The sequence below is a fragment of the Falco biarmicus genome, chromosome 12, assembly GCF_023638135.1.
Source record: "Falco biarmicus isolate bFalBia1 chromosome 12, bFalBia1.pri, whole genome shotgun sequence".
NCBI lineage: Eukaryota > Metazoa > Chordata > Aves > Falconiformes > Falconidae > Falco > Falco biarmicus.
In genome coordinates, this window is record NC_079299.1 from 10,304,625 (window position 1) to 10,326,548 (window position 21,924).

At 44.9% G+C, this 21,924-nt stretch overlaps 1 protein-coding gene across 1 annotated transcript in view; it reads left to right on the forward strand.

Annotated features, from left to right (window-relative positions):
* The window catches only part of USH2A (usherin), a 390,408-nt gene that overhangs the window by 366,810 nt on the left and 1,674 nt on the right, over positions 1–21,924 (forward strand). The window contains exons 64-71 of the mRNA XM_056357449.1: positions 10,667–10,876; positions 12,655–12,893; positions 13,482–13,699; positions 15,558–15,734; positions 16,564–16,647; positions 18,336–18,580; positions 20,188–20,259; positions 20,757–20,993. Coding sequence (XP_056213424.1) covers positions 10,667–10,876; positions 12,655–12,893; positions 13,482–13,699; positions 15,558–15,734; positions 16,564–16,647; positions 18,336–18,580; positions 20,188–20,259; positions 20,757–20,993 — 1,482 coding nt within the window. The remainder of the gene's footprint in view (positions 1–10,666; positions 10,877–12,654; positions 12,894–13,481; positions 13,700–15,557; positions 15,735–16,563; positions 16,648–18,335; positions 18,581–20,187; positions 20,260–20,756; positions 20,994–21,924) is intronic.

Here is a 21,924-nt window from a genome sequence, read left to right on the forward strand (position 1 = left end):
AGGCCGCTGTAAGGTCTCCTCAGAGCCTTCTCTTCCCCAGGCTGAACAACCCCAGCTCTCTCAGCCTGTCTTCACAGGAGAGGTGCTCCAGCCCTCTGAGCATCTTCCTGCCCCTCCTCTGGACTCACTCCAGCAGGTCCATGTCCTTCTTACCCTGGGGGCCCCAGAGCTGAACGCAACACTCCAGGTGGGGTCTCACAAGAGTGGAGTAGATGGGGAGAATCACCTCCGCCGACCTGCGGGCTGCGCTTATTTTGATGCAGCCCAGGATTCAGTTGGCTTTCTGGGCTGCAAGCAGACATTGCTGGGTCATGTTGAGCTTCTTGTCCACCAGCACCCCCAAGTCCTTCTCCTTGGGGCTGCTCTCCACCCATTCTCCACCCAGCCTGTGTTTGTGCTTGGGATTGCCCCGACACAAGTGCAGGACCTTCCACTTGGCCTTGTTGAACTTCACGAGATCTACACAGGCCCACCTCTCAAGGCTGTCAAGGTCCCTCTGGATGGCATCCCTTCCCTCCAGTGTGTTGATCACACACACATCTTGGTGGGTTTGGCAACCTTGCTGATGGTGTATTCAATCCCACTGTCCGTGACAAAGATGTTAAACAGTGCCAGTCCCAGTACCAACCCCTGAGGAACGCCACTTGTCACTGGTCTCCACTTGGACATCCAGCTGTTGACCCAACTCTTTGAGCGTGGCCATTCAGGCGATTTCATATCCACCAAGTGGTCCATCTATCAAATCCATGTCTCTCTAATTTAGAGACAAGATTTTTCAGGCAGGACAGTATTAAATGCTTTGCGCAAGTCTGTTACTTTGTGCTGAAGGAAATGATGAGCATCTGTGAGCTGACTGCTGCTTATTGCTGATTGCAGCCAACATTACTTGATTTCCTCCAGTTACTTAATAACATCTTCTTGAACCTAGCCGTACAGGAAATGCTGCAATAATACTCTCCAAAGCAAAAATGATAATTACTCAAAGACTGAAAATTTATTGCACTTAAAATATATAAGGGGGATATATTTTCCAGTTCTCACTTCTCTTGTGATGAGAGCTGTTCAACCTTTCCCAGAAACAGCACACTTTAGGGTGAACTGTTTGCATTTTAAGTCCTACTATGTACAAATATTAAGGCTTCCATTTCTTTCTCCCAGCTTTCTTTTAATGCCTTTGTAGGACCTATCTGTTGGCCACAACAGTGTGAAGTCTGCTCTCCATATACTGAGGTTCCCTTGTAGCAGAACTGTTGTTAGACCAGATCTCCTTGCTGCTTGGGACAGAATCAGTGAGGAATATGAATTCAAGTGCAGATGGGGCTAAGTAGGTAGCAAGCATTGTAGCAGACCCAAGCCCTACTTATTAGGAATCTTTCTTAAATCAAGAAAAACTTCCCAAGTTGAAAGTTGTAGACATTGGCTATGGGATATTCTCAGTTGCACCAACTTCCAATTTTCCCAGTCAGAAGCTGTTCTTTAGGAAGTTGATACCACAGAGACTTTCTTGAGCCAAATTTTTTAATGATCTATTAGTGATGGATAACAAAGGAAGCCTCTTAACCAGATTTCCGTGGTTTACCGTGCTGTATTCAAGACTTTGCTTTTTGTCTCAGTTCTGCTCCATAACCGGGCTGAGCTGTTGACTGCTGTCCTAAATCATTTTTGGTTTTTTTCACTGGTGGCCATTTATTTCACCATGAGAGGTTTTTGCATGCATGTGTTTGTCTTCTGCTCATGTCACTTGCAGCAGTCCTCCGGGATCTGTTCTGAGCCCCTCTATTGTTGACAATTTATATCTTGCCTGTGAGACAAGTTATTCATAAGTATAGGGCTTGGCTTTTGCTATTATGCTGATGAAACCCAGATTTATATTTCACTTAAACTGGATATTGATTCTGCTGTCTCTGCATTTGAGGCTTGTTTGCTGGACATAAAACTTTAAATGCAACTGAATTTCCTCCAGCAGAATGCAGATAAAATCAAAGTGCTGTTTTGGGACTCTCTCCAGGACTTTTGGAGGTATTGAGATTTACTTCAATGAACCCTGACAGCTTCTTTGGATTTTAAATCAGGATTTTGGGGTTGGGGTCTGTTTGGTTTGGGTTTTTTGCTGGAAACTTCAGTAGGATACTTAGATAGATGCAAAAGTTGCACCTTCAGAAATGCTGAAGTGGCTTTAGAAGCTCATGCTGGTCGAAGGGACTACAGCCCCCAAGTGCTTAGGTCACTGTTCAGGAGAGCACTTTTATTCTCTAAAGAGAAGATCTGCATAAGGATATTAGCACCTGCCAGGTTTCAGTGGGTTTTTAAGAGGCATTGAGGTGCCCACTGTCCCATACTCAGAAATAATTACTTAGATCTTTGAAATTCCCTTTATCAGTTTGTCCATCTGTACATTTAGATATCTGCATTTTCTAGAGCATCTGGCCTTTTAGGTATTTCTTGGAATGCTGCCTGAGATCCTCAGCTGTGTTAAACAGATGAAATTGTATAAGGTCCTGAAAAAAACCCACCTGACTTCAACTTTATAACTCATGAGGCCTAATGTGTTTGCAAGTGTAATATTTTAATTTCTGGAATATTTCTGAAACAGAGTGTGTAGACCTTTCTCAGGAATTATTGAGGGTGGCGTGCACTGTTACCATATAGCAACCTATAGAGTCAGACCTGTTTTTCTCAGCCAAGAGAAGGCTCTTTGGAACAGAGACTTGGGGCATTTAGTGCTATTCTGCAAAGCAGAGCTGTCAGAGTATGGTGTGATTTCCATGCGAGTGCAATGTCACTCCTCCGCAATTGCTTTTAATTGAGTGCTTAAGACTGTTTCTTTAGATTAATGGCTTAATGTCTTCCTGGTTTAGGACACATCCTTATTTCCATTTGGCAGACACGGAATATGTGAACGACAGAAAAGTAGGATTGTCCTTTTTCAGAAATTTTATGGCTCCCTGTAGAGGTTTATTCTCCAGGAGGACTAGCCAGTGCACCAGGACAGGGTCTGCAGCACTGGAGCTGGCTGCCTCCGACCACTGTGGGAGGCACAGTATCCCTCTTGCTTGTGAAGCACGCTTCTCACGCTCCAGTTAATGCAGCCAAGTAAAGTGCCTAGGAAATACCCTGAGATATACCAGGGCAAAGGTTTTTTGAGTCCTCCATCTTGAACTATCAAAGAGAAAACAAATCATATGCTGCCTTTGGAGAGATAAAAGGAAAAAAAATGGCTGCAAAGTCATGAAGATTAAGGAAGGACCAACTACACAGAGTGCGGAATACGTCAGCCCTCTTGGTCACTTTTCAGAGATGGCAAGAATGACACTTGGTTTACCAGTTTGTCAAATAATTGGCTGAGATCCAGTTTGTGGTGCTTAGTTACTGACAAACAGCTCAGTGACTTCTGCAGCTTAAAATGGGGTGAAACTGGTTTTCTGACTGGCTGGTGATGGATAGTCACCCATTTGTAGTACCCCTCGTATCTGGCTCCTTTTCATTGTTTGAATTCACCATTTCTTCTTGTCTCCCTGACAGAAAGATACACTACAAAGTAGTGACATAAAATGAAATGTAGTTCGTTCTTTCTTTCCCTGCTTGTTATCCCTTCTTCGTTTTGTTTGGAAGAGTGTTTTTTCTTACAAGGTTTGTTGCGCTCCCTGCTTCCAAGTAAAGAGAGATTCTCATGCTACACCTGCATTACGCTACTGAGCTTCCGAAAAGTAAAGCAGATATAACTGTATTGTTTCACTGATGTAATGGCAACACCTACTCTAAATACCCTTTTGCAGAAAAGATGCTTTCTTTCCCCCCGTAGAGGGTACACAGTAGGGAGGAGGTCCATTTGAAACCACACAATTTCATTAAACCCTGCTTCAGGCACTATGTTTCTGTTGTCAACACTATCCTAAATTCAAATATGTAAAGAATACACTGATGCAACAAACCTTGACTTTTGTTCATTAAACTGAATATGGATATTGGACTGGATTTGTTGGCTTCCAGATTTACCAGTGAGACTGTTACAGCACCGCTCTTGCAAGACCCTTCTCAGTAAATTGTGATTCTGACATATTCAAAACCACGGCAAGCTATCCTTTAAAAAGACATTAATGTGAGTGCCAGGGGAAAATACACTCCAGGGCTGTAGATGACTTGATATGATTTCCTTGATTGTATCTTTTTATTTATGAGGCATAATTTATGACTGCTGAAAAGCAAACTAAAATGAGTGATGACTAACTACAGCCAAAGTAATAAATCAGAAGCAGAGAAAGAAGTGGTGATTTTGATCGAATCTATTGAATTAGCTGTTGTCCTTAGCCATTATAGGTATTGGAAAGACCTTTTAATATCTGCTTATCTCTCTCATGGGAACTTGGTAACTATCTTATTATACACCCATAGGAAACAAATTATTTCATTTTCTACCTTTCAGAGTTAAATCTGTTTACATCTCTCATTAATTACTGGTGCTATACTATGTTATATAAAATGAGCTTCCTCTAGAATCCGATAATTTTGTTTAAGTCCCAAAGTGTTTGCCTGTTCTCATTCCCTTTCCCTTCCCCAGAGTGGTTTTAGTACTTTTATTTTTAGCATTTGAACATGGAGATGAATAGCAATGTTAAGAGGCTCAAATTATCACCATGCTAGAAGCCTGGATCTAAAATCTATGCCATTGTATGTTTACAGCCTCCCTAAGGATGCCAACAATGTTGAAGAGGAAAAAGTATGGGTCTGAGTATGGGCAATCAGAAAGCACACATTTGCTTACTTTTTTTTTTTTTTTTTTACTTTTTGTGCCCCTGGTCACGAGTGGACACGACGCTTTCTTGCCTTTGCTCTGTTCCGTGTAGATTGCAACCACTTTTGAAACTTTCTACTTTGCTAATACCTGGCTGACACTATCGTGCCCAGATGTGAATACATTATCCTAACGCTGAATGCTAGATTTTGGTAGACAAGCTTTGTGCTCTGGGCTGTACTGACGTTGCACAAGTAACTCCAAATTACCCAGGCTGCCCATGAGTCAGTTCTGATGAGAAGAAAGACTCGTGAAGGGTGCTGCAGCTGATGAGGAGGGGGAGCTTCTGATTTTCTCTAATTTTAACTAGCCAAGATTATGGTCTCTTCAGTTTTCTTGTAGACTGCTATTTGAACACAACTGAAAATTGGGTGCTGTGTTTCTGAACTTACCGATGCATCTCTTATATACCCCTAAAATATCTTCTGATTGGAAAAAAATTATGCTGTGAAAACTGCATTTATGCAAGTGTAGGGTTAGAAATTGAACAGATCTGATTCAAGAAATCCAAAGCAAAGTCTCAAAGTAGTGCTGTGTCTTTGCGACCTCCATGAAGCAACTCTAGAAAGAGTGGTACGAACTCCGCTCTGCTACCATTTATCTCTCCTAGCACATGCCAAGTAGTGCCAGCATTGAATCCTTTTTGGGAAAGACGAGCAGTCACAGGTGTGTGCAGTCTGTGGATGCCCTAAGGGCAGAGACCCAAGTTGTACCTGACTTAGACACAGGAGTAAAAGTTATGTGTGCATGTGAAATGTGGTGGCTTGATATGACCTTGTGGTGCCCCGGGAACTACAGCACTAACTGCCCTACAGCTTTAAGCAGTGCTCAAAGCTGAAGGTAGGTAGTGTTTTACTAATGAGACTTATTTTAAGGCAAAAGGCTGTTTTCTGAATGCCTGCAGGAGCTTACTGCAAGCTGCTGCCACATAAAGAGCCGAGATCTTGTCCTTCACAGAGGCAACTGTGAGGCACTGCAGATTAACAGCAGGACAGAGCAGTATGATGCACGGTGCCTCTACGTAGGGCAGATACGGTGGGAGCCAGAAGTTGCTGCTTGCTGGTAGTCAGCTGTTTGGCTCGCCCTCCCTTCTGCTGATGCCCTGCAAGCAGGAAGGGTGAGAAGCACCTGGCCTCAGTGCAAAGCAGAGTATCCCAGGTCTCCCTGACCTGGGAATTCAGCAGGAGGTCAGGACTGCTGCCTTCAGACAGGCAAGGTATCGCCAGCCAGTCCACCCTTCTGCCTGCTGCTGCCTTGCCAGGCTTCAGCAGAAGTGAACGAGATCTCTCCGGTAAGGGAGAGTTTCTCATTCTCTGTAGGCTGTCAGCTGCCTGAGGCTCCCCTTTGCAGAACAGGAGAGATTTCCCACCTGGGGACTTCTCGGTCAGTCCCTGTGTTTGCAGCTGTAATACCTGTCACGTTGTTCGAGCCAGGTCTGAGATGCGAGTGTTGTGAACTGCAGACATTAGTGCACGCACAACATCCTCTGCCAAAGCGCTGCTGTCGGCTGTGGTTGCACTTGTTCATGTAATTGGAGTTGTATGATCAAGGGATTGCTTTTTTGTTTTGGGGAACTTTGGCCACACACTGTGTTTTCTGCCTTAATCTGGTACTCTCTTTGCCCTTTTATTGGGGGTTGAGTGCTTTATTTTGGCAGCTTCACCTTCTCTTTTTCCTCACGGCAAGGCCATAGTGCTGACCTGGTTTATCATTGCCTTTCCTCTTCTAGTGCCTTTCTTGCACTGCAGCACCGGGGGAGCTGTGGAAGCATATAGTCAGACATTTCCCTCAGTTCCCATTAGATTGTCCTGTATGGCGTAAATACCTTCACATATGATCTCAATTTGGTGAAAGAAAAACTTTTTTAGTTTAAAATGTAGCTTCCTCAGTAAGGATCTGGGGTTTCAAGTGTGTTTCAGCAGATGAAACTGTGTGGCTCAGGGATGGAGTAAGTCATCTAATAGGCTTCTTCCACTGTTAGAATCTACAGTACCATGATCTTTTTGCATCTGCGCCTGAGGGTTGTTGCGATTTTGTTGTCCTTTATGGAGGAGTTGTTACTCAGCTTTACTGAGCTCAGACAGGCTGGGCTCACCATGGTAGGGCTGTGGCCATCTTCTCAGCCCTGCCTTTCCTGCTCCTCAGAGGTTTTGCCCAGTCTTGCTGTGCCAATAAACCTTGAGGTTGTCCTGTGATCATTTTGAGACACAGCTGATCACTGGTTTCTTCCAGGAGCAGAGTTCTGTAAAGGCTCATTTATGATGGAAAAAAGCTTGGTTACCTGTAACTAGAATTCTTCAGTCCTCCGAATATGCGGTCTCCAGCGAGGTTCCCCCCCTCCTCTCTCTGGCCCCTCTTCAAAGTGCAGCCTGGGCCAGGGGCCAGCAGGTTGATAAAGCCTTTAAACAGTAACCGTGGGGCTGATTCTGGAGCTTTCTCCTGCCTTCGGGGGGACAGTGTGGCCAGTAGTCGCAGCACATCTTTTGGCAGGGTGCAGAGCCATTCGCTATGATGTCAGACTTAATGCTTTTGGCAGCAGTATATTCAGAAAGTCAAGTTATAAGAAACTTTTGTTGGCTTTCTGCTGTCTGTCCTTTGCCATTCTATACATTTCTGGGATGCGTTTGCTTCTTGTTTGCCCCCTGTTCCTGCGTGCTCTTTTATAATCTTCTTAGATTATAAGCAGCCGGTAATACAGCTGCCTATTAAATTTTTTACATTTCTCTATGAATGCAGTTAAACATTTTTGGTACTGATTATATCACAATTTAGAAGACATATCTGTGATCCCAAAAAGCTTTTTACAGAAGTCCAAACCATGAATTTTCAGTTTAACCAAGCTAGCCAGGCAACGGCTTTAATTTGTGACTGTTCTGTGGTGATTTTTTGAGGAGCCGTGACCACACCTCTGATTTTAACTGGCACTCCTCATTGTGGCTTCTGTTGCTATGCTGTCACATCTCTTCATGCAAAGAAGTGGCTAAACACCAGCATTTCCATCTGCAGTCAGTTCTGGGCACTTAACTGCTCCGAGTTTCCAGCCACTGACCAAGATTTACTTGGATGGCAATTCTCAAAGGGAGATATTTTTACACCCACCCATCCTTTTACAGATGGTTGAGCAGAAGCAGAGGGAGTTAAGGGAATCCAGCTTAGGTCAGTGTATACCCAGAATTTAGATCCACAGAAGTCCTGTTTAGCTGTCACAGCTGTTTCAGAAGCTGGCGTTAGAGAGTTTCATGGACACCTAGAGGTTTTCTGCTGGCAGGACTGAGTAGCTGCTGTCTGTCTAGAAGGCATACTCAGAGCATGCCCGTCTGTCAGGCCCACACACACGTGACCATGACCTTAGCCTTTTTTCAAGAGGAACAGGCATGTGGTGCCTGGAGGATGGGCCATAACCTCAGCTCCCTGCCACCTCCCTAGGGAAGGGCTGGGCTGGGGAACCATGCCTGCTCCCGCTTGCTCGTGCTCTGCCCAGTCAACCATGAGTTCACTGTGTTCATGCAAAGTCAATCAGCTCCAAAAGGTGCCCTGGGAGCACCCCAAGTATAAAGATGGGTCATCCTCTTGGGCATTCCCACTCTGGAGGGCGGCAAGTTTGACCACCTCCACTGGAGCATGTGTTTGAACTGAATTACCTGCCTCCTGGAGGAGTCCTTTAACCACTTAGCTGTAGAATGAAAGGGGATGATCATCTCGCTTCCCATGCCAAAACACTAAGACGGTGTTTTGAGATAAAGACACCTTGTTTGCCTGAAATAAGGCTTGTTTTCTGAAAGACAAGGTGCAGGCACCTGTGATAGGAGAGGTATTGACGGAGGAAGGTGTGTCCATCTAACCCTCAATGAGGCAACTGCTTCCCAAGTAAGTTGTATCCCTCTCTCCTCCAAAATTCCCAAGGGATCCCATTCTGAGGCCCAATTCCTGTGCTACACAGGAAGCTTTTGTTCCTTTGTTTAAAAAAAAAAATATTCAGTTTTGCTGTGGGCAGCTTGCTTGGCAGATCAGGTCCGACACCGCTACGCTCCGTGCTCAATAAGGCCACAGCCTGGATATAACTAGAGCATCTGAGCTCAGGCCAGTGCCGAGTCGATGCCAGTGGCACACTCGGAACTGTCCTTACCGTACGTGGCTCATTCTTCCCACAAAGAAATATGTCCCTTGAAATGAACGGCTGCGGGTAAATCTTGGTGGCAGCTCGAACTGAACTGAGATAGAGGGTTTGACCTACTGCAGTAAAGTGAACAGAGTTTGACTTTATGAAAAGTTCACAACAGAGATACATTACTGATTTCGCTGAAAATGAAAGTGCTTTGGCTGAGCTTTTTATCATAGGGTGTCATCTGTACTTATGTAGTGTTTCACTGGATGGTGCTCTATGTTACTGACGGAACCAGGCAGGAACTTTGGGTTTGTAATTGGCAGAACCCCAGTCTCCAAAGCCATTGTAGTGGGTTTTGGCTTTTTTCCTTTCCCAGGCTCCTTGTGAAGTGTCCTGTGGTCTTGGAACTTAATATTGCAAGCTGGGAAGACTCCAGGGTCAGTTTTGCAGACCTCTTATTTCTAAACCTCTTTTTTTTTTTTTTTTTTTTTTTTTTTTTGAGGTGTACTCCCAACATCCACGTCCCCAGAACCTCTGCCCACAGTAGATCACATAAGAACATGTTTTACTGTACTTAGAACCACTTGACGTGAAAGCTTACTAAGGAATACTTATACTAAAAATCGCTCAGACAGTCCTCTTGTATTGCCATTTAGATCTATCATTCTGATTGATCACTATGTGGTTGGCTAATATTGAGCCTAATTTAACCCTATATGCTCACGCATCCATCTATTCTGTCTATTGTACCTGACATTCTACAAATTACTTACTCATGCAAATGATGACCTAAGGCAACCTTTTATGGTATTCGTGTTTAATTATACAAATGCTTTTTGATAAATAAGATTATACATCCTTCCATATGTTTATTCACTCCTTGATGAAAGCAAAATTTAATTTTCATGCAGATTTGTTGGAGAGTGTGTTTAATAAGTGCTGAGTTTTATGTAGTCTGCAGTTAACTCTGGTTTTGGGTAGCTGACAAAATCAGTAGGCATAGTTCATAGAGACATGTGGTTTTTAATCAGGCCTTATTCAAGCTGCTAGATTTTGAAATCTTGGAACTGAAGCCATTGCCTTGTGCTCATGCAATAAAGCAAACGTTGTGAAAATAAATGAGAGATGCTGACTTTACATTTCAATGGACTTTATTTATATTATGAGTTACTGAAAATGTTGCCAAATGACCGATACGTTAATATTTTTAAGAGAGGGGTATTCCTGTGAAACTTTCTGGTTTTAAAGAGTAACTGGAGTTTGGCTTGTGTGATTCAGTCAAGGTGAATGTCACACAGTGCCAGGCTGGGTTCATGGGTCCTGCTTGCATATGTGAAAAAAGTGTGTAGAAGGGAGACCTTGGCAGGACTGGGTGTCAGTAAGTATTTCTGTTCAGATATCTTTGAAAACATTCTCACTGTTGATCACAGCTTCTCAGGGAGTCCTCGTTGCATGGTATGATACAGACTATGGTGGGAATTCAGAGTTTGGGAATCAGGTGTGAAGAAGACACGTGAATACACACTGCCGGAGACATGAAATTTGCTTCTTTTCCCCTAAATGTAGCAGTGGGAAATATTCCAGTCTTCTGTTAGAGAGTCACTAGGTCAATGCAGGTGCTGGGCGGCAGTCAAGGGACATTCTGCACAGGTGTCATTGCACTCATTTTTCTCAGTGTCAGTACCACTGCAGTAGCATCCCTTACTAATTATGAATGTTCTGTAGGCTAGAGGCCTTCACTAACGGTTTCTCTGTTTTTGTGTGCAAAGGTGTGGTCAGTAAACTCAGCAGGACGGACGCCGAGCAGGTGGTCCCGCTGCCGGACAGGCCCTGCCCCTCCCGAGGGCCTGGGAGCTCCTGTCTTCGGCACAGTGGCATCCACAGTGGCTGTGGTGAACATCAGCCCCCCTCTGAAGCCAAACGGGGTGGTCAGTATCTACAGGCTGTTTTCTAATGATACTACAGGGACCGATGTGGTGGTGAGTATTGTCAGCACTAGTTCTGTACTCGCATTTGAGCTTGTAATTTTCTAGCTTTAACGAATTTGTTCTTGCAAGCTGCTGCTGTTGGTGACAGGCTGATTTCCTCTCCTGCACTCATATCGTTAACTGCTCTGCAATGCTCTCTTCTGGCCAAAGTGCCACTGACGCTTTCACTCATCTAAATGTGCTTCTCAAGGAACTAACCTCATCATTAAACACTTCTGATGTGGTAACGTGCAGTGACAATGTGATGGGAATCATAAGTATTGTTCAGGGGCGGCTAGCCATCCAGACAAAACACTCCCAGACAGCTCCCACCCGTCCAAATGGTGCAGGTGATTGTGTGCCTGTGAATGTGAAGTTGAGATACTGTGCACGAGCTTCCTTTAAAATCTTTCTTGTTGGTAAGAAGCATTTTGTAGTAAAGAACTGAATAGTGCAAGTAGCCAAGCAACTTCTATGTTGGGTGTCTCAGCCTAGAAACCCTTAGGTGTCCAGAAATGACTGGTCTCAGCTTAGGAAGCCTGCAGGGCTTCATTAGAGTTATAAAACAGGGAAATGTGGGGAAACGTTAGAGCTGTGTAAGGTGCCTGGAACAGTTACCACTGAATCAGTGCAAAATATGTGTATACCTTTTGTCTCTAACACTATCTGTTTGGGTTTTACATGTAAGTAAATATTTGTATGGGATTTTCTCCTTTATCCCATCTTGTTTAGCCTGGAAGTGCTAGGGGCACCTTCCCAGGTCATCAGGCCTGTCTCTGTGCTTAAGTTGCCTACTGACTGCACATTATGCATTTATTCCTTCCAGTGCAATTGGCTGTGTCCGTGTCTGACTCAGCCAGTTCATCTTGTTGGTGCGTGCATGGCCCTCCATTTCCATCCCCTCAAACCCACCATGCCACTGGCTCGTCTCTGTCTCTGGCATCAAGAAGTACCGAGTGCTTTGCTCGCTTGACTCTTTCCTTCCTATATTTTGCTGCACTCTGCTAAATCACATGCTGCCAAGTGAGAGCAGATGTTGCCCCTTTGTTGGTGTTTTCTACATATTTTTGTTTTGTTGGCTTAAGAAGCTATACCCACAAATGACTACAGCCACAAGGAGAAGTGCCAGTTGCTGCGAGCAGTTTAGAAGGCGGCACCGTTTCCTTTGCCAGAACTGCCAGGCCTCCCTTGCTGAGCATAGGAGAGGTTCCTAACAGGCTTGCCCAGCACCACGGCCGTTTGAGTGCAGAGCCAGCAGCATGTTGGCCCTCAACTTGGAGGTACCTACCGGAGGGCACGTTCTCCTGTCTGTGAGTAAACTGACACACCAGGCACGGTCATACCACTCTGCCCAGTGCCACCTCCTGTGTCCACACTGGGGAAGCTTGTGAGTTACGCATGAGTATTTGCTAGAACACTTATCATGGAGCTATTATCCACAGTAATTTCTTTTTGCTTCAGTACCACTTATGGCAGAGTTTCCCCTTGAAGGTTTTCTCTGTTCCTGAGAATGACATTTGCAAGTTGACATACAGTGGTCACAGCTCAACTTAAGGCATCTGTGAGGCCACTGATGACATGGTCTTTTCCTTTGAACAGTGCCCTTTAACTTCATAATGAGAAAAAAATGAATGCAGAGTTCCCAATGCACAACAGCTGCATTAATGTCAGACTTAAAGGACATGCAGAACCTTGTGCCAGTCTTCTTCTGGAGTTAATTCACCTCCATAACTCTTATTTAGTACTTGTGGTGCGTGAAGCTGTGACAAGTTCCCTCTTAATTTTTATAGCTGTCAGAAGGGACTGCCACCCAGCAGACAATACATGGGCTAAAACCTTTTACCACATACTCCATTGGCGTGGAGGCCTGCACATGTTTCAACTGTTGCAGCAAAGGACCCATGGCCCAAATGACCACGCAGCCGGCTCCACCCTCAGAGCAGCCCCCCCCCCAGATCCGCACCGTGACCTCCAGGAACGCCTCTTTCCAGTGGAGCGCCCCTCAGTCACCCAACGGCATTGTCACCAGGTAGGAGCTGCCACTCAGCCAAACCTGCACGCCTCAGCTAGGGGGGTGGTGGCAGAGCATTTTGAGCTGGAATGGTGGGGCTGAGAGCACTGGGTGGTTGTGGTAGCCATGCTCCTCCTTCCCTGTGGTGGTGGTGGTAGCCCCGGTGGCCTGAATACCATCTGAGAGGTGTTTGCATGCAACAGTTGCTTTTTTCCTGAGCAGGATACTGGGGAGGATAAAGGAGGAGAGGATGAGCTGTTGTGAGTGGAGGCAATTGTCTGACAGCTGTGGTTGCACAGCCAAAAAGTTATGAGCTCAAATGGCAGTGGAGCCAGCTGCATCCTGTAGTTACTAAGGCAGATCCTGATTTGCAGAAGGGAGCAGCAAGGTAACAGGCATCAGCACTTTCATTGCGTGTGTGCTCGCTTACCACCACCATTGCTCAGAGGCATCTTACCCTTGGGGCTAAAATCTCCAGCAGAAAAAATGGCATCAGGTCCGTTTTCTTCTCCAGTAGCCAGATATACAGCAGTTGGGATGAGATGTACGATTGGCAGTTATATTATTAAGGCTCTTGATGGATCAAAATCTCAACTTTGTTCTCAGCTATGAGCTCCATGTGTATATGGCTTGTCCCCTGAACCTACAACCAGCAGTGAAGGCTTGCAGTCCTGGCCCAACGGAGGTGAAATATACAGGAAAAGGACAGAGTGCCAACGTGTCCAACCTGGAGCCTTACACAACTTACAACCTGCGAGTTGTGTCTTACAACTCTGTTGGCAGCAGCGCCTCAGAATGGATTGGTTTCACTACAGAAAAGGAGCGTGAGTATGAGAACTGGTTGAGCGATCACCAATGCCCGCTTCTGATGCACAGGGCTGCGTAGCACCAAATGACTCCTCCACCTCTGTGAAAGATGATGTCCCCAGAAACCTGCTCTTCTGTGTCACTGTGCCTCTGCTGCCCATTCATTGAAATTCTGCTCTGGGGCTTGACTGCTCATTCCTTCAAAAATATTTCTTTGCTCATCATCTAATACCATATCCTCTGTCTTGGGAGCCTGGAAACCTTTTATTTTACTGAAAATGGGCAGCAAAGCTGCAGAACATAAAATGTTCAAGTGTTAATAGAAGGGTGATGTGTAGTGATCAATACACTGACATAAATAATCTGTTGGAAAAGTGGAGATCTTGAAAGAGAAATGGTGATTCTTTTCAGGAACAATCTTACTGTCCTAATTCATGCCACGCTTCTGCCAGGTCTCATGAGAGTTTTTCTTGGATGCCATCTGAATGATTGGATCCTTGTTGACACTGAAGTAGGAATTTTTTGCTATCTATCTAACCACCACAGGCAGTACTTTAAGGCCATGTGGTGATCTGCATGGAAATTAAGCATGCAGGACCTGTGCCTACCGTCAGGATAGATTTTGCCATCAAAACTGAATTTGTAGTAGTCTAACATCAGCTTTTATTAAAAAGTTCTCCACTGCTGTTGCCAGAGCCATTTCATAACAGATGAGAGGGGCATTTCACCTCAGCTTGCCAGGTAGGGGCAAAGAGGATATTCACTTTTAATCATAGGTCTTAAGCCAGGGTTTCAGAATCACCTTTCTAATTTTTAGAATTTTGCATCGCTTGGTAGTTCTGCCTAGCAATTACTAAAAATTTATCTGCTATATCCTTAGCTGAAATTTTCAAGTGGAACAGCCCCAGAATTTCTTTAATATCACCACTGAAGAAAAGAAAAATGCCCTTATCTCTAAACTTGTGTTTTATTAAATCACAAAACTAAAAAGCTGGAACACGATAATGAACTTTTAAATGGAGAAAAATTGTAAGGAACTGGTGATACAGACGGAAGGAAGGAGTTTGAAAGGCATTTTTACACCCCCACCCACGGGGTCCACAAGCCCTCTTCTTTCAGTCTTGCTTTTCTTGCCTTGCTGACCTCTTCACACCCGGTCTCCTGGGTCACTGTGACCCTCTCCTTCCTCTTGCCGGGGGGTTGGCTTCAGTGACAGTGGGAGATTAGCAGCACGGTGCAGCTGGACAAGCAACTTTCTTATGAACAAACCAGCGTATACTGGGCACATGGCATAATGGCAAAGCCACAAGGAAGGACCACCTCAAACTCAACCTAAGTCTTGTCAGCAAGCTGTTGAGCCCAACTAATGAGCTCTTCCTCCCTGAAGTGAGTTCTGGGGTTCTGTTCTCTCTGCCTGTGATTTGCTCTTGCTTTTCTGAAACCTCAGGTTTTCATGTGTGTGCGTGTTAAAAGATGATCTTGGGCAGTTTCTTGGGGCTTGCAAGAGGCTCCCCCTTAGCAGCTGGGTTCCCACAGCCCAGCATGCTGCAGCTGAACTTGCACAACCTCCCGTGTCTCCCTGCCCCCTCGCCTTAAGCTAGATTTTAATTTATACAGTTTTAGTGTCTGTACTACATACACAAAGGCAAAGAAAGGGAGTTCTAGGTTTTTATTTTGAAGATATATTTCTGCTTTCTTAGTGTAGAGGCTGGCATGCTACAGCAGGTTTCTCTTTTCTCTTTTGTATCTTTCCTACTCATACACGTGTATATGAGAGGGAGTGCATGCAACAGGGAGCTTGTGTCATGCAGAGTCTCTTCCTCTGCGCTGTCATGCCTGTTGGCTAGAAATGAGCTTTTTTACCTTCTTTTGTAGCACCTCGGTACATGGCTCCCTTCTCCATTGTCAGCAATTTATCTACCATCCACATAGACTGGAGTCGCACTTTTGTGCTCAACGGCCGCCTGAAGGAGTACGCGTTAACAGAGAGCGGGCAGCGCATCTACAGCGGCTTTGACACCGAGCTGTATTTACCGAGGACATCTGACAAAAGTCAGTTTCAATCTCCTATAGCTTTCTCTCTGTGAAAGACTGCTGGGTGAGACTGCTGTGGCTCATTGTGAGGGTCGAGCTTTCCCAAATCCTGGAGCTGCATTGCAATTCCTTCCTTCAGGGCTATGCTCCGGGAAATGCATGGAAATCTGCAGATTCAGGAAAGACTGGAGCCTGAATTTTCATTTGGATCAAATTAAGTCAGTAGCTCTTGGAATCAGGCATGTTTTGAAATGCAGTTTCTCTTCAGAAATTTGCAATCTCTAAAATGCAAGGAAACTGACAACAAGGGGGAAATAAGAAGGTGAAAAAAAAATAAACGACCAAGAAAAAAATGTTTTCTGTTTTTCCAGACATTGGGTTCTTTGTATGTCAAAGGCTTTTATCATTTATATTTTACTTCCCTGATTACTGCAATGAGGCTAATACATTTTTTGTTTTACTCAAACATTCTTAACATGTTTGTATCAGCCATGAATGGAATATGAGAGATTTAGGGCAAAATGATGAACAAACTGAAAGTTGCCAGGCACATGTCATTGGAAGAGGGAGGTTTGGGTGGTAAAATAGGAACATAATTTATAGCAACATCATAGTGGTGACTACCTATGATCTGCCTCGGTTCATAGTTTAGCAGTTCAATACCCATGGATAAGGGATTATGTGATCTGGGACTTAGGTGGGTTATGATGGATTATGTGCTATATCTGCCTTGGCTTTTCTTAGACCTGTCCATCTCTGCTGGTGGATCATGGTGAAAAAGCAGCACCTACAGAATTTTGACTTCTGCTGACAGTATTTTTAATTTTTTTTGCTTTTTTTTGCTCAGCCTTTTTGTTTCAAGTGACCTGCATCACTGATGAAGGGAGCGCCATGACACCAGTCATCAAGTACAGCGCTGGAGATGGAGTTGGTAAATATGTGAAGAAATTACCTAGCACTTATTCACTGTAAGTGTTTGGGGTAGAAATTTGGTATCGTGTAGTACATGCCAGACAGGACAGCATCTCATTGCAGGATCAGGGGATTCCTTAGTGCCTTAGGGTATGAGGTATGTAGGCAATGTGCCTTTTTTGCCATGGATGGATTTCCGTTCCTTTACATCATGGTCAGCTTGGGATCCTCCCTCCAGACAAGTAATATTTTTTTCTTTTATTTTTATGTAAATATATTGCTCCAAAATATAGTGCTTTTTCCTGCTGAACAGAGTCTGCTCTCTTCCAGATTTTACTTCTGAATTAAGAGTATCTTGAATTGTAACCCTGTCCTCCCTCATTCCTCCTCAGTTTGGCAACGAAAATACATATCCTCTCCTCCCTGCACCCCACCCCCGCAGCAAGGGGCATCCACCTGCTCCTTTCCTATGACCAGCCAGCCAGTCTCTGCAGTTTCACCTGGGATGTGTTCCTGAACCACTGTATGAGAATGCCACACGAGATGCTGTCAGGACCCAGTTTATAACACCTGCTGTTTTCCTTCTGTCCGTGAGGCCTTTGTCTGTTTTGTAGAAGCAAAAAGAGTTTGGTGTGGTGACATCCCAGTCACTTTTGTCCACTAAGTAGTAGACGCCTAATCAGCAAAAAGCTGGAGGTTTTTTAACCCCTTAGTTCCCTGGGAAGCAGACCTAAGCTTGAACCATTTCTAACCGACATATCGGTTTTAATTAATTTATTTATTAAGTTGCCTCTTGTTCAGCTCCTTAAAAGAGTTGTGCCTCATCTTTTGCAATTACTCTTTACATTGCATATCCCTTTTCATGTTGTCACACCATCCTTCTGCAGAATTTCAGGCAAGGCTGCTGTAAAGGCATTATAAAATGCCTTTTATAATATCCCAGTTGCTCTACATCCATCAACTTCCACACTCGGCTTCTCTGCTCTTTTGATTGCTGCTTGTACTGAGAGTCTAATGCAAACTCGATCAGCACTGCAGGCACCTTGCAGAAGAGGCTTGCCAGTGAAGGTGATGAAAATCCCTTAGCCAAGTGTCTGGATATGCATGGAGGATTGCAAATAACCAGGAAACCCTGTCACTGAGATTTCTTATGCTTGTGTTCTGTATAAGCAAAGACAACCAAGCGACTGTTTTTTCTAACAGGTGGGAGAAGGAGGAATAGAATGTTTCATGTTTGTTTTTGTATAAATTTATCACTCATTTCAGTTAAGTCTTCCTCCTTCTCTGTTTTTAACTGCACAGGCTTGCCACTACACAGTGCCAGAGAGAACGTCCTCCGTCTGTATTGCTCTGAAATTACTGTAGTCATTTCCACTCTTCAAGGTTACTTGGAGAACCCTTTTTTTTTTCTTGCATTCCACCTCCACTGCCTCCTCTCTCAAGAGCTGCTGATGCAGTGGTGATTTCCAGCCTAAGCAGCAATGCCAGAACTTTAAGCAGGGTCTCTTGAGGGTAGTAAGGTTTTTATTATAGCCCGCTAGCATATTGAACCATTATGCCACCTTGAACATAAGTGCAAATAGGCACATGACTACACAATTACTTAAATTTCTGCCTAATTTATTAGCGAGGAAAGGGATAACATATTGTTAAACGCTTTCTAAAATAACATTCCCTTTCTCCCCTAATCCCTCTTGATTTTTACAGGTCTGATCTTGACAACACCTGGAGAGAAGGACAAAGCGGAGTCCAAACGTGCAAAATTCTACAACGAGTTGTGGTTTGCAGTGCTGATGGTAGTTCTAGGTTTGATCCTCTTGGCTATTCTTCTCTCCTTAATTCTTCAAAGGAAAGTCCACAAGCAACCCTATGCACGAGACAGGCCTCCTTTAGTTCCACTCCAGAAAAGAACGTCGCCGATGAGTGTGTATTCATCAGGTGAAACCCATCCGGTACGTTTGGTAAAACGCTGTGTTGTGTATCCATCATTTACAGTTAATCCATCCATTACAGTTGTGTAACACTTTTATCTGCCCCCCACCCCCCCCCACACACACACAGTTTTTCTTCCTCCTTCCACTGTTTTGTTGCACACTCGGTTACCGAATGAAGGCTGCTCAGTGTAGGAAAAGAACTGCCTGGTACCTAACACGGGCACAGAGAGCCAGGCTACAGGTGCTTAGCCCAAAAAGAGCCCCGTGGCACCTGGTCTGCAGCCCTGAAATGCTTCTGATGCCTGAGACAAACTTTGGATCTGGAGTCACAGAAAATACAAAGCCACTGATGCCACCTGATGTTAGTTGACATCTGCAATGGAGGTGAAAAAGTCTCGGCATGCTGTGAGAAGGTAGGTGATAAAATGTGCCTTTCAGAGGAACCTGTCCTGTGTTTCCAGCTATCTGATGGCTAACCAGGATCCATCCGACAGTCTTTGTCAGGTACCCATGAAATGTTCCTGCAGAAAGGAGGACTTAGGGGGAGGCTTCTTTCTACTATCCACATACCGCCAAGCCTGACTGCTCTAGGACGAGCTGCATGCCACCAAGGTTTAGAGTAAGGGCAACCAGGGAAACGCTAGGGACCTCCACAAGATGTGTGTGTGCATCTGTACACACAGAGCCACAGTGGGACCACTGCAGAGGTGGGAGGGGGACTGCTGGGGAGTGACTGGGAGGGAGGCTTTGTATCATTTTTATTATGACAAGTTAAAAATCTGTAAAAAAATGGATAAAGAGCATCTTCCACCATGTCGCATAGCAGTAGTGCTATCCTACCCTTTGAGGAAAAGCAAGACAAAAGGAATATGGCACTTGTTAGGAGACTGGGAGCAGCAGTGCCTTCCATTTCTGTGCTTCTTCCCAGCCACAGGCCGTGAGATGATTCTTCTTGTCACTTCTCAGCGTCTTTTTCCTGTGAGCACCATCAAGCAGGATAGTGACTCCTGCATCCTTCACGCATTCTGTTCCTTCTTGTCTCAGTGCCAAGAAGCTGCATCTGTGCCTCAACGAAGGAGCTCTTGGAAACAATAGGATTTCCAGTGTGCCCCTTCTTCTGGCAAAGGCTAAAAGCGTTAAGAAACTTCTTTTTTTTTGTCTCATGGTTTTGATTCCTTTTCCTCTACAGTCTGTCATGTTGTGTTGTTCCTCTTGACTTTAAAATGTCTTTGCTGTTGGCATGCCTGTGCAATTCTTTTCCATATTCCTGTCCTCTTTATTTTTTCCCCTTCCTTTTCATTTTTCCAGAAGCTCATGGACTTAATAGAAAAGAAGATTCTACAGTTCATCAGAGGAAGGACTTAATCTGAGAAGTTAGGATACAGCTACTAGGAAGTAGCAAAATCACTTGTGTTTTACAAGAGTTAGTGAGATCATGTAGCAAGCAATGCTGGCTGCCCACATGGTACCCAATGACCCGTTAAATAGTGTCTCATTTTTGCCAGTTCTCTACTCCCCCACATCCTGCTACATTGCTCCCCTTCACACCCCCCGCAAGGAACAGACTGCACCTGCGTTGCACCTTGCCCTGCCCTGATGCTTTTCCTCCCTCTCTTTAATCTCAGTTCGAGACCATTGCTGACACATCTGATGCATCAAGCAGTGTCACTCTCAAAAGATACACAATGCACTTTGAGGTAGAGTTGTTAGCTTGCAGAGTTGCAACGTGTGATGTGCCAGATGACCCAAAGAGCATGCACGAAGGCATCTTTCTTACATTGCATGCTTCTCCTGGTGGCTGAATTTCTTTTTCCTGGTCACAATAACTGGAAGTCTCCTAACATCCCCTTGCTGTGCAAGTCTGGGCTGTCGTGCTGGTAGTAAAACATCTTTGGCCCTCTGCCTGTTGGCTACTTTAAAAAAAAACAACAGAAAATTAGGGGGGAAAGTAGTAATCGGGGAAAGTCCTGTTTTAGAGGCTTGGGTGGGGTTTTTTTTCCTTCTTTTTAATTATATGATTATCCTACAATGGGGAAAGATCCACTCTATTTTTGTTCTTCTGTCTATGACTGTGCATGATTTTTGAAGCATGGGTTTCTCTGTTCTCTTCCGCTCCTGCTTTGGTTTTGTTCAGATAAAGTGTTTGAGACCATGACCTTTATTTTTGATTTATTACTTTGTGCCTTCCTCATAGGGGCTGACAGATACAAAAATTCCGGGAGTTGGCTCTCCCACAAACAGCCGTGGTTTCCACATCGCATCTGGGGCAAGGAGACCAAGTCAGAGCCAGCTAAGTCACACATATTCCCCAGCCTCTCTTCATCGCAGTGTCAGCCAGCTGCTCGACCTCTACGACAAAAAGTCTCTTGTTGAGGAATCACCTTGGGATGCCATTATTCGCAATCATCATCGCACTACTGGTCGTGGCTTGGTAAGCACTCCTGTTCCTCTGTGATGCTGCTGTGCATGGTGAGCTGCTAGTGATTTGTCTGTCTCGTTGGGATCATGAAAAGGACTAAATATTAAAAGCTGCTGGAGGTACAGCCAAAAGACCTAGAAGGACGTGGTCAGATTAGATCCTGCCTACTGCTCTCTTCTGGAGCTGCAGGTGGTCACACACTGCTCTTACGGGATGTGAGGGGTCCACATGCCTTTGTCTATGATTCCCATTGAACCAGTAACTGCATGGTCTACCAGGGCTGTGCACCTTGAAGAATTCCCTTCTATTTGGTCAACACATAGGCCTTTCTCTCCGTGCATTTTAGCAAATGTACCTGTGCAAGGAGGGATGTCCTGGCATCCTTCACACGTTCATTGCCAGAAGCAGAAGCTTGTACTCTAGTGACTCCTGTTCTGTGACCTTGGGCTCAGTTGCTGACGAGGCCTCTCTGTCCTCTGCTCAGTCACAATGCTTGAATCTTCTGGCACGTGTGACAAATGACTTCCAAGTCTGCCCAAGGGGGACTGGGGGGGGACGGGCAGAGTATCTGTCTTTTAAAATAGGAGAGGACAGGATTGGCTGGTGTCACCAACATGGACCTGAACACACAAACACAAGAAGTTATGATTCTTAAGTAAAGGACAGTGGCAACTTCCCTTCCTGTCTGTCACCAGGGAACAGGCTTTTTAACCTGCATCCCCTGGCTTCCATCCTTCCCTGAACAGACGTGTGGGAAGTGGTTCGGGGGCCAGCGAGATGGGAGCGGTTGCTCCCAGAAAAAGCCAATAAGGTTCCTAAAAAATGGGGCAGATGGGAGTGAAAGGCATGTGAGGTACGAGTTAGAACGAGTGTGCAGTTATTGAGTGGATCTTGTTCAAAATGCAAAGTGAACTGGAGAAGGATGATCTGGCACATAAATCCA